This window comes from Plectrocnemia conspersa, unplaced genomic scaffold (genome assembly GCF_051122295.1).
Source record: "Plectrocnemia conspersa isolate PC_06_02 unplaced genomic scaffold, ASM5112229v1 ptg000005l, whole genome shotgun sequence".
Classification (NCBI taxonomy): Eukaryota; Metazoa; Arthropoda; class Insecta; order Trichoptera; family Polycentropodidae; genus Plectrocnemia; species Plectrocnemia conspersa.
The window spans coordinates 8,018,154-8,033,678 of NW_028277169.1; the positions used below are offsets into that span (position 1 = coordinate 8,018,154).

Consider the following 15,525-nt stretch of genomic DNA (forward strand, 5'->3'; position numbering starts at 1 on the left):
GCATCGGCGTAGCTCTGCTTGGTGCGATTTCAAATGAACACTCGCGTGTCTTAAGTTGGAAGTAACTGGTAGAAATTCTCAAGGTAATTTTTGACGGAAGTGAAATCCCAATGGAAGTAAAAGATGCTATGTATTCGCTAATATATGCTAATCGAGATATAGAAGGTTATTTTGCAATACCTACTGTAAAATTAGATTCATTATTTTTCAGTAACAGGATCTAAACTAGTGTTAAGTGACATTAAACACGATTGGTATATTTTTAGTGAGCAAATAAAAATTTACTATAAAAATAACGAATGTCAAAGATTCGCAGTAGGAATCTTCGTTACCGAGCGTTTCCATTTCGACGGCGCCGATACGATTTTATTGCTTTTGACGTGAATTTTTGACTTCCGAGAAGTGATAATTGTTTTTTCGCCCTCTTAAGGATTTTTAAAAGTAACAAAAAAAAACATTTATAAGTAAATAAAATATATACCATACTAATGCATAGAATTTATTGCAGCGTATCCCAAATACACAACATCGAAACTCGGTAACAAGATGATCCTCCTTGACGGCTACACCTACTCTCTTCACAAGCGAGGAACTACCACTCACGATAAAAAAGAAAGATGGCGTTGTTCTTCAGGTGCTGGAAAAGGAAAATTCTGCCCTGCTTGCATCTACGTGGTAGAGAACGTAATTACTCACGCGAGAGGATCGCATTCGCATCCGCCAAAAACTGATATGACACAATATATTTGACTTACAACAATAATGTATGGGCTGATTTATTTGGTTCACCGCGAGTTAAAATAGTAACACTATTACGTAGTTAACATTTGTTTGTGCGACTACTACGACGACGGTCGGCGGCACCTCATCCGACGGACTCATTACATTCACTCAATAACCACAATGTCAACAAAATCTCTCATTGTCACCAGTCATCATCCGTCTGGCAAATTGGCGACCTCGACGTGATCAAACGCTACTGCAGAACCACTCGTCTCGTGACCAACCAAATAAACCGACCCTCACAAAATACTGTTTTATATTAAAAATATGCGAAAAGTTAAACATACTGATCTGTAATATATCATATTTTTTTACATTTATATAGTGACATTAAAATACATTTAAATATAATAAAATAGTTTTATTTTATAGTGCCAAGTTTTTTTTTGAAGAATGCTTAAGATCTAATAACTCTTTATTTGTTTCACAGCGGCGAGGTATACATTATCTCAAAAAGGAGCACAGATGATCCAAATCGAGGGCTACACTTTTAGCTATCAAAAGACTTCCGGTGCTGGAGCTCATAAAAGATGGCACTGTTCGACGCACAATAGTCGTGGTTGTCATGCTTGCATAAAAACCATGGATGGCCATATTGTTTACACGAAGAACGTCCACAATCATCCGCCGAGAAACCAGCATCTTCTGAACGTAATGGCCAAGAAATCCGAAAGCAATAATTATTATTCCAATAATGGCTGAGAATTTGAAAGCGTCGTTGATTTCTTAAAAGCTGTGATGCTACAAAATCAAATTTACTAAGAATTAACTTGCTTTGGCGTGGGTCAATTAAAATGTGTAACAACTTCTAATGACTTCTGGGTGTAAAATGGACCCTAAATCTTAGTAAGCTGCGAAAAAATAAGAAGAAAATACCTCAGAAGCTTTTGCCAACAAAACTAAGATCTGTATATACCAGTTGTCTGGATTTGTATAAACTACAACACATCATATGTCACAGAAGCAAAAGTTAATCGAGATGCGAAATAAAAATACCAATCGAAAGGTGCGGTCGATATAATCGATAAATTTACGAATGAATTCGTTTGTAAGATGGACAAGAAGAAGGCCTTTTAGATTATTTATGGAAATTTTATTATGAATAGACTTGAATAAAAACATATTTTTGTCATGCGCGCTTATGTCGATATGCGATTTTGATTGCGCGCTTTTGTCGAAACGGTTTTGTCTTGCGCGCTATCGATACGGTGCCCAAAAAATATTTTATCAATTGAACTTTTAACTACTTTTAAGATTTAGAGAAACCGTTTTATATTACTTAATACAGATATGTATGAATCATAATTAATGAAAAAACGCGACTCAAACCTTTGTAAACATATTTTATTACATTGATTATTGAATAAATGAAAATAAATTATACATACATATATGAACGTGTTTATATTACAAAATCATTTCATTGGTCCGCCTATATCCAATAAGTTTGTCATGCAGTTGATATTTATTTTCGAGAGTTGTTATACATAATCGCGTCAATGCTGAGGCCGTTCATCTCCTTAGCGTGATACAATAGTAATGTCAAAGATAACGAGTGACATTTATTGATTGTAAGTCGTTAATAAGTCACTAACATTGATTTTTGTATGGTGTCTCACTACTTACTTCGTGGTTGTTGATTGTGTTGACCCAGTTGTAACGCACTGAACTAACGCCTATCGTGTTGCAGCGGGAGAATATTAAGATATAAATAAATATTTATAAACAAACCTCTCAGACGTGAATATTAACAAATCCAAAAATAGGAAGCGCTTTAAGGTCAGTTTTACACTTGGCTATTAACAAAAATCGAACCAAATATTAAAACAATTGTTAAATCAGTGCACGCGCCAAATTAAATGCTTTATTATATATTATCTTTATTTGTAACATAATACGATAGATAATTTATTTTTTTGGCAGTTCTCCCATACGTGATCCTTCGTCAACAAGTTTGTGCATCATAGCACTGTTGGTATTGGAAATCATTGATTTCTACATATGTGAAAAAGAAGCAAGTCATCATACCTCTTCTTCAGGTAGTATTGCAGTGTTTTGGCTAAAATTAGGAAGATATTTAAAATTGAGAGGATTCCTTGACTTTTTCGGCATATAAACTAACGCCTCAATGCTCACCTTTTTTTTCGGATATTTGCAATGTTTTGGTTGAGGTTTTTCGTGACAATGCACATTTGGTTGTTGTACTATGTCATTACCCTTTGTCTTTATAAATGAATGACACTTGCAAGCGCGATTTTTCCTGCATCTCCAAGTCATCGTTTCATTAAAAGTTCGAAAGTGGACGTATTCAAAACCCAAGTAAATCAAAACTCGGTTGCCTCTCTCGGTGGTTGAATATTTAATTTTACAATCTGAAAAAAAAATTGTTAAGTTTTAATAATAATAACCCAATTTAATCATTAGTAAATAAATATGTTAATTATAAAGAAAGGATAGGTTTGTGTTTTTAAATATATTTTTTCTAAATCATTGAATATGTGCTACACAACTCGCCTGCATATATTGACACATCAAGAGTCCCTGAAGATTCTAATTTCGACCCATTGCTGTTTCTTCTGTTCATTGATGATGTTAATAATAAAATTCTATAAAGTATTCCTTAAAAAAGATTCCATTGAGAATAGTATAAAACTTAAATTTGATGTGTGTGGTTTTCAACTAATAGATAACCATTTAGCATCAAAACAATATCATATCATGACCTATTCTAGAACAAGGGCACCACTTGCGCTTGTGTTAATGTTGATTCCGAAAGATTTTTATCTTGATACAACACTGTACTAACAGACAGAAGAACAAAAAATTAACTACGATGGCTATGATGGCCACGAATATAAAATCTAAGCGCAGTTTACTTAAATGACCTTTTGTAATAATTATTCTGAATATATCTATCTAGTATTAACTTCCACAAAATTAATTAATTTGATTTATAAAAAATAGCAACTAAAAATTCAGGTCTCTAGTAATTATATATAAAATCAATTTCTGAAAAAGATTTCAATATCTTAAAAGAAATTACTTTCTATTTCTATCTCTAAAATGTGCATATTAGATATCGATATTAATTTTTATTATATCAAATTTATCTTAAATAATTTATTCAGATATTTTAGGGAGGTTTTTGAGAGGGGGGTTAAGTCCTGTTACATAATAAAATATACAACATCCAGATAAATTGATAAAATTTATTTGATAATTAAATTACATTAAGACAGACATTATAAAATAAAAATTATAATTTAAATATATACAATTAAAAAATATACAATAAGTAGAAAAAATTATAAAAATTGTTTATATTTAAATTTCATTATACAACAGTTATTAAAAATAAAATTACATTTTAAAAAATCTATAAAACGTATGATAACAAATTTACACAATAAATAAATTAGCTAATGAGATTCCTTAAATTAAGTCAGTAGTGAGAAATGAAATGTAAAAGCACTCAAAAATAATTTAAAGTGTAACTTTAGTTCATATGGTAATATTATATGCTATGCTTCGTAAATAATCTAGTGTAGAGATTCCCTCATATGTTGGTACCAAGGTTTGAAGTCGTCGATTTAGACTTCTTGCTTGTCTGAGGGAATTCCTTGTTGTTTCCTGTTGTTTGTCTAAGGGAATTTACCGAATCATAAGAAACGGGAGCGAAAGCGTTTCGCTTTCGTTCCCGTTGAATCATCCGTCGAGCAGCCGAATATTCAGGATAATCGCTCGTTATATCCAAAGAAACTCCAGCTGAAGCTTGCTGGATAATCTGGCGAGGATTCTCAACGGTAGCAATAGCTCTTTGACGAATATCTGCTACGATCTTTAATGCTGAAATCCGTTCAGGATCTGGTGCATGATTATGTTCATAGACAACAGTGACAACGTCATGTTTAGTTACTTTCAGACGCCCAGTACAAGTTTTCTGTATACATCTCCATGTTGAAGATCCATTAGCCAAGACCTTGTCTCTGCGTAGCCTGTATCCATCATAAATAATGTGTTCCTTTTTCTTCTGAGATAAAATTCGTTCCATGACTAAAAAAAATATTAATATTTATAATATAATACAGTAAAGCGTTCCCTCCTATAGCGTATGCGGCAGTCTCTTATAGCGTATGTTGAATCTTGTTCATTTCTATTTTTATTTTTTGTTTTCAATATAATTAATAGGTTTTATTAATATTCTAAAATAAAACATACTGCAGAAAGGTTCATAATTTATATTTACTTTTTATTATTTATACATTGTAGGCTTACACATTTAAAAAAAATGACTTAAAAAACTAAATACAAGATCATTTAATACATAAAAATGAGAAAAAAAGCTTGATTTGCTGATTTCGTTAAATTCACAGAACATAACTCAAATTTTGTATGGATTCCTAGTCCCCTATAACGTAGTATTCTTATAACAAAGTTTCAATCTCTACGCTGTATTATATAATATTTGTACTCAGTCGCCATTCGCGATAAAGTGTAGTCTAAAATAAATGGAAAATAAAATAAATCGAGTCGATAATTATTTGTCAATTTAATGAAACATTACAGAGCAAATCTATTGATAAATTCAAAATCAGCGTTTCATTTTAGTGCAAAATATATGTATATCGTACGTATGAAGGTGCTATACTATTGTATGTACGTAATAATTAATAAACAATAATATTTTCATTGACTAATCATTTTAATCGTCATTGCGCTTTGGCACATAATATATTTTTGTACTCTTATGACATATTCATATGACTGTCCGCGCATTTGACGTACGCTATTTTGCTAAGCGCTCCTATGACGCAGCGCTCATTTGTGCGGAGCCACATATATTATAAACTATTTTGTTCAAATAGTATTTAATTATAGAAAATAAAAACAGATAATTGTTAATATTTTATTTAATCAAAATATTAATATGTATAATGATAGATATAAAAAAAAACAAGAACATTGTGCATTTATATTTTATTACAAACGAGTGTTTTACATACATAAGACTACATTTTTTTAAATTCCAAAGTCAAATTTATTCAAATACTGTAATTCAATTTTCAATTATCAAAAAAATAAAATTATAATCGCGACCTAATCAATAAGAACCATTCGTGTGCAATTTTTAATCATGAAACGTTGTTTAAAATTTGACCATCATTTACAGTTATAGAAAATTTAATTTCAAGTCTCTTTAAGTTTTAATATTACTAAATTCCATGATCATGCATTTAATTGTTGATTGGTTTTTGGGCATTTCAAACATAAATTATTTACTCGCAGATAATTGAGATATTGCTCGAATATGAGAAACCGTCACATCCAACACATTTAGCTAACAGTTCTGGGTTCCTTTTTAATATGAACTAATTTAAACATGTCACCTCTTTGTCTAAATTTAGTCATCTGATCTTCATTCTTCTTTAAATTGATTTTATGTTTGAATTTTAAATGTTTGCCAAGCGACGATGTCGAACCTCCTTTACATTTTATAATTGTAGAACACTTATAACATTTAGCTGTTTCCGAGGCGACGTCTTTTACAAAAAAATTCCAAACGTTAGATTTTTTCGTACCCATGTTTACTGAGGATTGGAAGTAAAAAAATATATTAGTATATATATGAATAATAAATTATAACAAAAATATACATTGGTATAAAATATCTTAAATATTAGTTTCAAACTCACAGATATTTGCACTGCAACTTTTAGTTGTTAAATGAAATATAAAATCATAAACATTTTTTTATTATTTAAAAAATGAGGTGGTAACAAGAACATTTTATTTGTCCCAGAAATGATAGCAAAATATAAAATGCCCCGCGCTATTATTGGGTACAAAATAAGGAGCGAAATGTTCAAATCGATAAAAAAAATTATTACCGTTTGTGCGATCGATACTGAATGATATTTGTTATCGTTACTTATTTTTTAATATTTTACAACCTCGAAAATTAACGATAAATTTCGTAATTTTCATATGTAATAAAAAAAAATCAATTTTGTTTACAAAAATTTTATTTAATAATTATTATTACAAAATTATCCTAGATTTTTACTACAATACTTTAAATCTGAAATAACCAGTTATAAAATAAGATAACCAGAACATAATGAAAATATCATTTCAGTTTTTATAGCCAAAAAATCACAAAAAAATTACGAAACCTGTAGCCATCCTCTTGTGACCATCCACCAGGCAAAGTAGCAGATTCCTCTGCAATTATTTTGTTCGAAAGAGAACTCTGGTGGCACAGCTGCGTGAAGGACTTGACATCTCTCAATTCCGGAAAGTTTCTCCAAAGTCGTGTTGAAGGCTGTATTTGATCATGACACACACAAAAATCCTTATGTTATTAACTTTGACCTCACCATAGCTGACTTGACATTAGCTCCAGCATCAGTCACACATGTGAGGTATGACAGATTAGACAATCCATCAATACTAGAAATATTTTTGTCCACAAAACCTGCAAGTACTTCAGCTGTGTGACTACACATCAAAAATTGACACATAATAAGGAATCGACGTAGAACAAATTCTATACTACGTAGTGAATCGTGAGAGCTTGTTCCGGCTAGTCCATCCATCTGTCGAAAAAGACATTTTAAAATCAATCACCTGATTGATTTCATCCTAAGCAGTTGAGTGAAGTAACTGCAACTTCTTTTGACTGAGGATACGTGATGTCTTAACAGTTGCTTGCAAGATGTACCTTTCAATAGATTTCTTACAAGCAGGCCGATCAGCAGTTTGGAACGGAATATTGTAGAGAACAAAAAAATCAGTGAGTTTCCATTTTGTCATAACTATGCTTGAACCAAGTCTGATCAGCTATAATCGACGCTTCTTGGGTGGAGGAACTGAAAGTCTTGTGACACAGTGACGATATTTAATTCTGTATCCTTTTCGGCCTCATACTCGTCGTCTGCAGCAAGAGCAACTTCCAGCTCTCTAGCATCCTGATCCAGCTGCCTCTTAGCTGCCGTATCGGCTCGAATGACCTCGGCGTGTGCAGCAACGTGCTTCCTCTTTAGGTGAGCTCTCATGCCGGTCGTGCTGCCCTGATTTATGACGAGTTTAGTGCCACAGATGTTGCACATGATCTTGCCTTTCTTCGTTGCTTTGTCTGGCTCCTCGATAATAGTGAACTTTCGCCACAAAGCAGTAGTGCTTTGCCTCTTCTTCGATCTATACATGATGACAAATGATTCTGAAATTTAAATAAAAACGTTTATATCAACAGTAACAATTAAATAAACATATAAATCACATCACACTTCAAGAAATAACATTTGCATGACATACAGTTTTGAAAATTTATCTTCAGCATATATGCAATAGCGTTATTTAGGGTTTGGAAGCCCAGTGGGGTGATTGACCTCATGGCCAATGAGACTCAATGTGGAATCTAGTAAGTTTTTTATTACAATATTTACATATGTGCGATGGACGATTAATGGCGAGACGTTTTCGCCAAGTGGTGGTGAAGCTGGCGCATGGATGATGTCCGTGGACGATCCTCAACCGTTTTTGTAGCTGTTCGGGAGTTCCAGAACGTCTCTTCGCATCTGTCGTTGGAGGCGCAACGCGAATAACGTAAGTCTGAATTGAGATTTTGATTGAATAACGTTATATGAGTGATTCTGCGATTTCAACCAACTTCTTCATAATATAAAAAAAAAACTAGAGTTGGCAAAATATCAACCGGCAAATAAAAAATTGTTTATTATAAAATAAATGTAACGTTCTGAATTTCTAATTCGTTGTTTTATAAAAAAAATCGTTTTTAAATATTTTTTGTCAATTTTTTTATTAAATCTTTTTAAAAGACCACTATTATATTTAATTTTAAAACTATGTATTAGTAGGTAAGTTTTCGACAAACGTTATAAATTATTCATAATCGTTTAACTTTACATCATAACTTACGTTATTCCACAATTGAAAATGTTCATTCTTGACAAAATCCAAAATCGTGTTATATAGATACTAGTTAAGTTTGAAAAAACTTTCTGATGAATAAATTGTGATATATATTATAAAAATCCAAAAATCAAAGTATGTAAATTAATTTTTCACTTCCTGTAAAGTTGACTATTTACGTATTTAAGAATTACGTCATTCGCGTTGCATATTCAATTATCGATCATTATTGTTATTCAATCTATATGAAACGGAGACTTCGATCCTTCGTACAAAAGCAACTAACCAACGTATCTGAATTAATCCGCGTCCGCGCTTATTCGTAAGAGGCGGTAGTGGCGCCATCTAACGGTATATAGCCGTTACTAAAATTACACGTGACGAATTATTTTTAAATTAATAAAAACATATCCAGCATTACATACTAATTATTACATAGTTTTAATCTGTATGGATCAACTGCATTATTTCATTGAAATGGTAACAGAATCTGTGCTTTTACCGCACGTAAATGTACCGCGACAAGCAAGTAATAACCGGCCGTATCTGAATTAGCCCGCGTCCTTTCTTATTCGCAAAACACAACAGTGGTGCCATCTAGTAAACGGAACGGAAAATAAACGACTAACCTTGGGTTTCACATTATTCAAATTTTACAGAACATTGAATGTTTTAATCTAAAATGAATCAAGTCATATTAATAAATGTTGAGAGTACCATAAAATAAAAAAATGCAATACGCTTTCAATAGTTTTGATTTTATAATCTAATGCAAAAATTATTTCATTCTAACACATTTTCATTGATCAGAGACTATTTCGTGAAATGTAACTGTTTTTATTTGATAAGACACATATTCAAGAAAATAGTTTAGATTCTTTCTGATAATCCGAGTACAATGCGTCAGATTTAACAGTTGCATTTTGTAGTTAAATAAATAAAAAATATGTATAAAAAAACTTATTTCAAGAGAACTTTCAGTTTACACGTATGAATTAATAAATATTATATTAGCACTCATCAGACATACCCCTACAAAAAAAGAGGTATTATATAAGAGAACAACAAAAACAATTAGTTTATCAAAGTTCAATGTAACGAAAATGTATTTACTAGCAAAACTTTTGTACATCAAAAAACTCGATTCGATTAAGAGTTGTGAGAAAATTAACACAAATTCAATCAAAAATGGTTAGTTTTTGTGTTTAACCAAAAAAATGTGAATTTTAATACCTGCATACGAATATCCACTTACAAGGATTATGCCGCGTTTTAATTTACACTAATGATAAGTTATATATTTTTAATATAATAAATCTTCTCTTCACTTAATTTTAAATGTTTTATTAGAAGTAACATTTTCTCTTAATGTTTTACTCATTTTCTGAGATGTGTATAAATCGGAATTTAGCACTACGACTCATTCATATTATATCCTGTTTTGTATGTTTCAAATAGTCTGGGGTGAGTGGTTCATCATACAAATTCGATGGAAAAACTGCAATACAGCGCTATCCAGAAAAAATCATCAACCATCAACAGCATCAATACTATCAACCCAAGATTCAATGAAGAATTTTAAATCGTAGTTTATTTGAAATTGAGTATTTAATTTTTAGATTATAGTTGAATGTATGATACTCGTCTTATACATACGTATGTTGTATGTATGTACATAAAAGTTCTGTGGTGTCAATGACTATTTCAAGTCCATTACATAAATGCAGTAAATAAAGTTCAGAGCAATAACTACAGATTTTAATATCATTACAGTGAATTACGATATTTCGTTAGGAAAGTTTGATTTGATTTGAAGAAGGGTTAATTGATTTGCAAATATGCGAGTTTAGTATTAAAATCCTACATTTACTTGATTTTTTTATTAAAAAAATCAAAATGCTAGCGACAATAAGTTAAAAGAAATTGGTAACTTTGTGCAGCAAAGGCAGCATTTAAATATATATACTTAATTATACTTTGAAGTAAAACAAACCGATGAAAATGAGTACTTTGAGAAACACCGCATCAACTAAATAGTTTACGTATAAATGCAACTTCTTAACTAAACTCGTACGTCCAAATTAGTATCTGTATTTCGCATGAATCATAATAAATAACGTTTGTAAGACTATTTGCTATTATCAAAACTTATTTAGATCCCGCATGCAACTGGATACTAGATATTAAATTGGCAAAACTAAGATTGAAGAACAAGAAATGATTGTATAAGTATTCCTCTAAAGCAGGGGGGCCAAATCGCGGCACGGGAAATTCATCACTTCAAATTTAATTTCAAGTATTTTATGTACGAATAATAGCAACACAATTTCTTCACTCCAAAAAAATGTAACGTATTTATAAATCCAATATGGATACAACTTTGCATCCCGCAAGACTAGGGTTGGCAACCCCTGCCCTAAAGTCTACATCAAAAGCAACGCTCGACCCTTTCAAAATAAGAACATCTATACGAGCTCAAAAACAAGCCTAAATGAATACGACTATCCCAGACATATTTGCATTAGAAAGCCCAGTGAAATGAGAAAACCTAATCAGATGTTACTATCAAGGCAAATCCCGAAATAAAAACTAAAGTTTTAATCATTAAAACTATTTATTTTGGCAACTTTATATTCCACAGCACGCGACCCCGCAACGATTACAATTAATCAATATAAAAGATAACTATCCACACTTTGAGAAACGTCACATCCTTTTCAAAGTTAAACTATGCTTGGTAGCTAAATGGCGCAGAAGTCCAGTGGTAGACGACCCTTTTATCGACAGCCTACTCGTGCAATAATTGCAAATGGCACACTCGTCCCGTTTATTATCTTTAGTGAAATGCTTCCAAGCTTCAGACTTCTCTGGTCGTTTGTGAAATGTCCTATCTAAAAATTAACCCAATTTTAACATACGAATGCGACAGCAACGAACACCCATTTAAGTAAACGCGAAAATTACCTCTAACTGAACGGCAACCCCCCAGGCTAATAATTACTACCGTTCACTATACCTAAACCCCTTTATAACTACACTCACCAACACTTAACCTATTCACACTAACAAGGATCCTGAAAATGTAAGCATCAACGTTTGCATCGACTGGTTTTAATTTAACCTACACACAACATAACTGAAATTGAATATTTATTTCACTGGAGGATCTTTTATTGGGAAAATATTTTATTACATTACAAATCAAATTATACCGCACTAGTACAGTAGCTCTTCAGAATAAACCAAATACCGAATACCGCGTCCTACCCAGTTATCCAACCACCAACCATATAACCGGGTAGGCGACTTGATTACCACTACCACCGCGCATCAATCCAGTCGTCCAACCGCCTGCCTTTTACAACTGGATTTGCGACTTGTACAATACCATCACATACGTTTACCGCGCACTACCCAGTTGACCAACCACCCACCCTCATTCAACTGGATAGGCGACTTTAACGACGAACATTTCCACTCACAAAACATCTGAAAAATAAAACACCACTGAAATCAACCGCGTCTACCCAGTTGTCCAACCACCCACCCTCATACAACTGGATAAGACGACTTGTACCAACTCTCTAATTGCACTGTAGAACCTGAGAAATAAAATAAAACATTAATAACACGAAAACAGTTAACCGTACCAGCCTTCCCTCACAAAACTTTACCGTTAATCACTCTTACTGTATTACAGCAATTACCAGAGAACCACTCACTTCACTCACGGCACTGCGTCACACTATCACATTTATATTCTTAAAACAAAAATATGTGAACAGGATTTTATATACTTCATTGCGACCCCCAGCAAAGTCAATTGCCGGACATCTTTCAAGATAAAACAGAACGAGTGCACTCAAGAAGACTGCCGTCGGAGCCAACGGTGACGAGCCATTTTTGTTCGGTGAAGTTAAATAATTTTAAATTGAAAACAATGTGTGCGCATCTTTGGTTCACCTAAAAGAAATTCACCTACCTTATACAGCGCCTTCTCAATCCGCTATTCAAAAAAATACTATCGATACCTAGATATAAAAAAACCGAATAAAAATCGAGTCCCGCTAATAAGATTAAATAACGTATTGTGTATATATATATATATATACATAAAAATTCAACCCGGAATAAATTGTGAACCAAAGACGTGATGACCTCAGCTCCGACTGCATTGTCTTTAATGCCCGTCCCAATCCAAACCCGCCGAAGCATCGCAACCACGAGTCATCGTTTAAGACGATGAAGAATTCATGATCTAATCTTGCGTCGGCGAATCAGTCGTGGAACGCGGCAATGAAATGAATCGGATGCAAATCCTACCTTGTGCGTCGCCTACAGCCCCGCCTTCGCCAGTCGCTCCTGCAATTGTCGTATCGCCAGTAACAGATCCGTCGCCAAATCCTAAAAATCACATAATGAACCATTATAAACTAATCAATAACTCATTCATAAAGAACAGTTGCTTCAAATATATACTAACCAGACATTTCTAGGTTCGAGTCGTCTTCGCCGAAGTTGCCGTCATCGTTATTCGCGCCATCATCGTCCTCTTCCCATAATGCATCGTTAAATTCAGGTTCCATTTTAGGTGCTACAGCCGCGTTATCATCGTCCTCGCCGATTGTCACAAAGTCGTCGTTCGATTTGCCAGAAGGTCCAGGTTCCAACGGGTCGACGCATTTTCTCTTAGCGGGTGCGGGCTGTGATGCGTTTCCGGGAGTAACAGTGGGTCGATTCGGTCGTTTTATGGCTACGGGGTTCGGGGTCATGGGCTTAGAATCTATATCAGTCTCAGGTTTGACCGACTGCCGCTGCTGCGACGATCGCGGTCCGGGTCTGGGCGACGGCTTTGGCTTAGGAGTCGGCGGGCAGTCGTCGTTCTGGTTTCCGGTTAAACCTTTAACCTGAAGTTGCTCGGCCGTACTAATAAATGAGGCTAATTCTTCTTGCTTAACGTTAACTTCCCCTTGGTACATAAACTGTAGGATATCTTTTAATGTCGTATAACTAACGTCTTTTAAAAATACTGAAAATTGAAAAAAAACAAAAATCAGTATCGCATATACCTAAGCGATAAACAAACATATTTGAGATAACTCACCTATAGGATGCTGCGTAGGATTCATTTTAAATAAATCCTGGAAATAGGGAGAGCAGACGGATAAAACCATTTTATGCGCCTGCAGCATCCGACCTTCCGCCGCTAAGGTGACGTCAACAAGGTCTCCGCGGGATAACAGCCCGTGGAAACCCGTCGACATATTCGAATGGAAATTGTTCCAACATAATGAGAATTGCTCGTCCGACGCCATGGCGGACTACTTTTCTAACGTTCCCTGAAAACAAACAAAAATAAAATTAGATATGTGAATAAAAACAGCAGCCATTTTGAAACGACGCGCGCCGCCATCTTGAATGCTGGCGTCAGTCCGCCATCTTGATCTCTTAATTTCTGTCCAAGACCGCGATGTGAAATAAATGCGCCGAAACAACGAAAGCAACCGATTGACACAAATCTTGCTATCCAAAACAGCGGATGATTGTAGATATGAAAGATGTTGGCGGATGACGCCATGGCCGCCATCTTGGACGCGACCAACACCGGGCGAAAATAAACCATAAACGACCCTAAAAACAACTAGACCGCGACCAAAACCACGCAAAATCTGGAACATACGTTATGAAATGACAGCCCGTCGAAGATCCGAACGAAAATAACGAAAATCGCGATATATGTCAGAGCGGCGAATTATAAAATAAACACTATAATTACTCACCTATTAACGAGTAGTGTTTATCGTGTCTCCGGCAGACATTGAAAAGGCTGAGCGGGCCTAATTATAGAGCAGCGCGACACGCGCGTACCGGAGAAGGATCGGCGAGCGAATGGAGACGACGCAGAGCGTTTTCGACTACTTGGCACCGCGTCTCGAATCCATTAAAGTAGTTTCACTTTTAAAAATACAAAACGTTTTTTAATCACAAAATTAAGCTTATGACATACGTTATTTATTTTTTCTACATATATAATTATCTTTTTTATATTTATTAATAATTTATTTCAGATTTTAGTTTGATGAGAAGTTAGCCTGAATGAATTCACTAAGATAGGGGTGTAGCTTTCGTTGCAATGAAAGTAAAAATATCCGTAAACCAAAGGGATTCGAACAAATGACCGACATGCCCGTTTAGCCGAAATGGAAAAATACCCGACAAAACATACCTATAACGCTTATTTTATTAAAGCTTAACATAAATGAACTGCAAACGTGTAAATTAATTTTTGTGTGATTATCTGCATACCTTTATATATCGTAATATCAAAGCTTTTAATAAGCATTTAAGAAAATAATAAACTATGTTCAATTTCAAAACAGAATCAACATACGGCGATCATCACTCATTATGTTCTTTAATAAATATTTTTTTGAAATGCGTCGCATATAAATAATAAAAGTAAGATTCTTAAAACCAATATGATGTTTTTTTATTAACAAAAACATCATATTGGTTTCAAAAATTTTGAAAAACTTCATTGCAAAATATATAAGACGTACTAATTTTGATTTTTTATTAATTTTTTTTATTTTACTACGTTTATTCAAAAATGTTCAGTTAATTTAAAACAACTTCAAAACCCTTGCTATAAAATAAATTGAAATAAAAAATCAATTTTTATTTATATAGTTTCCTATTAAATTTGTATTAAAGTATTTATAAAGATATAACTGTTTTTTCAAACACGTAGTTATAATCAATTCTCTATAAAAGTATTCCAAAAATATTGACAAATAATATATTTGTAAT

General features: G+C 33.4%; 1 protein-coding gene across 50 annotated transcripts in view; it reads right to left on the bottom strand.

Annotated features, from left to right (window-relative positions):
• Nucleotides 1-14,606, bottom strand: part of LOC148234762 (uncharacterized) — a 564,675-nt gene extending 550,069 nt beyond the window's left edge. For 43 of the 50 annotated variants that reach the window (XR_015809778.1, XR_015809773.1, XR_015809774.1 and 40 more), the window contains exons 1-4: nt 14,496-14,606; nt 13,820-14,054; nt 13,199-13,744; nt 13,039-13,119 (exon numbers count right to left, since the gene is read on the bottom strand). Coding sequence is in view for 27 of the 50 variants with exons in the window: in XM_088187144.1 (XP_088043270.1) it covers nt 13,039-13,119; nt 13,199-13,744; nt 13,820-14,030 (838 nt within the window). In the remaining 23 variants the exon portion in view is untranslated. Of the gene's footprint in view, nt 1-2,616; nt 2,843-2,919; nt 3,156-4,250; nt 4,837-5,006; nt 5,283-5,745; nt 8,003-11,310; nt 11,607-11,679; nt 13,120-13,198; nt 13,745-13,819; nt 14,055-14,495 lie in introns of those variants that run through there. The other 7 variants (XM_088187150.1, XM_088187145.1, XM_088187174.1 and 4 more) reach the window with 7 other exon arrangements.
• Nucleotides 14,607-15,525: the final 919 nt, after the last annotated feature.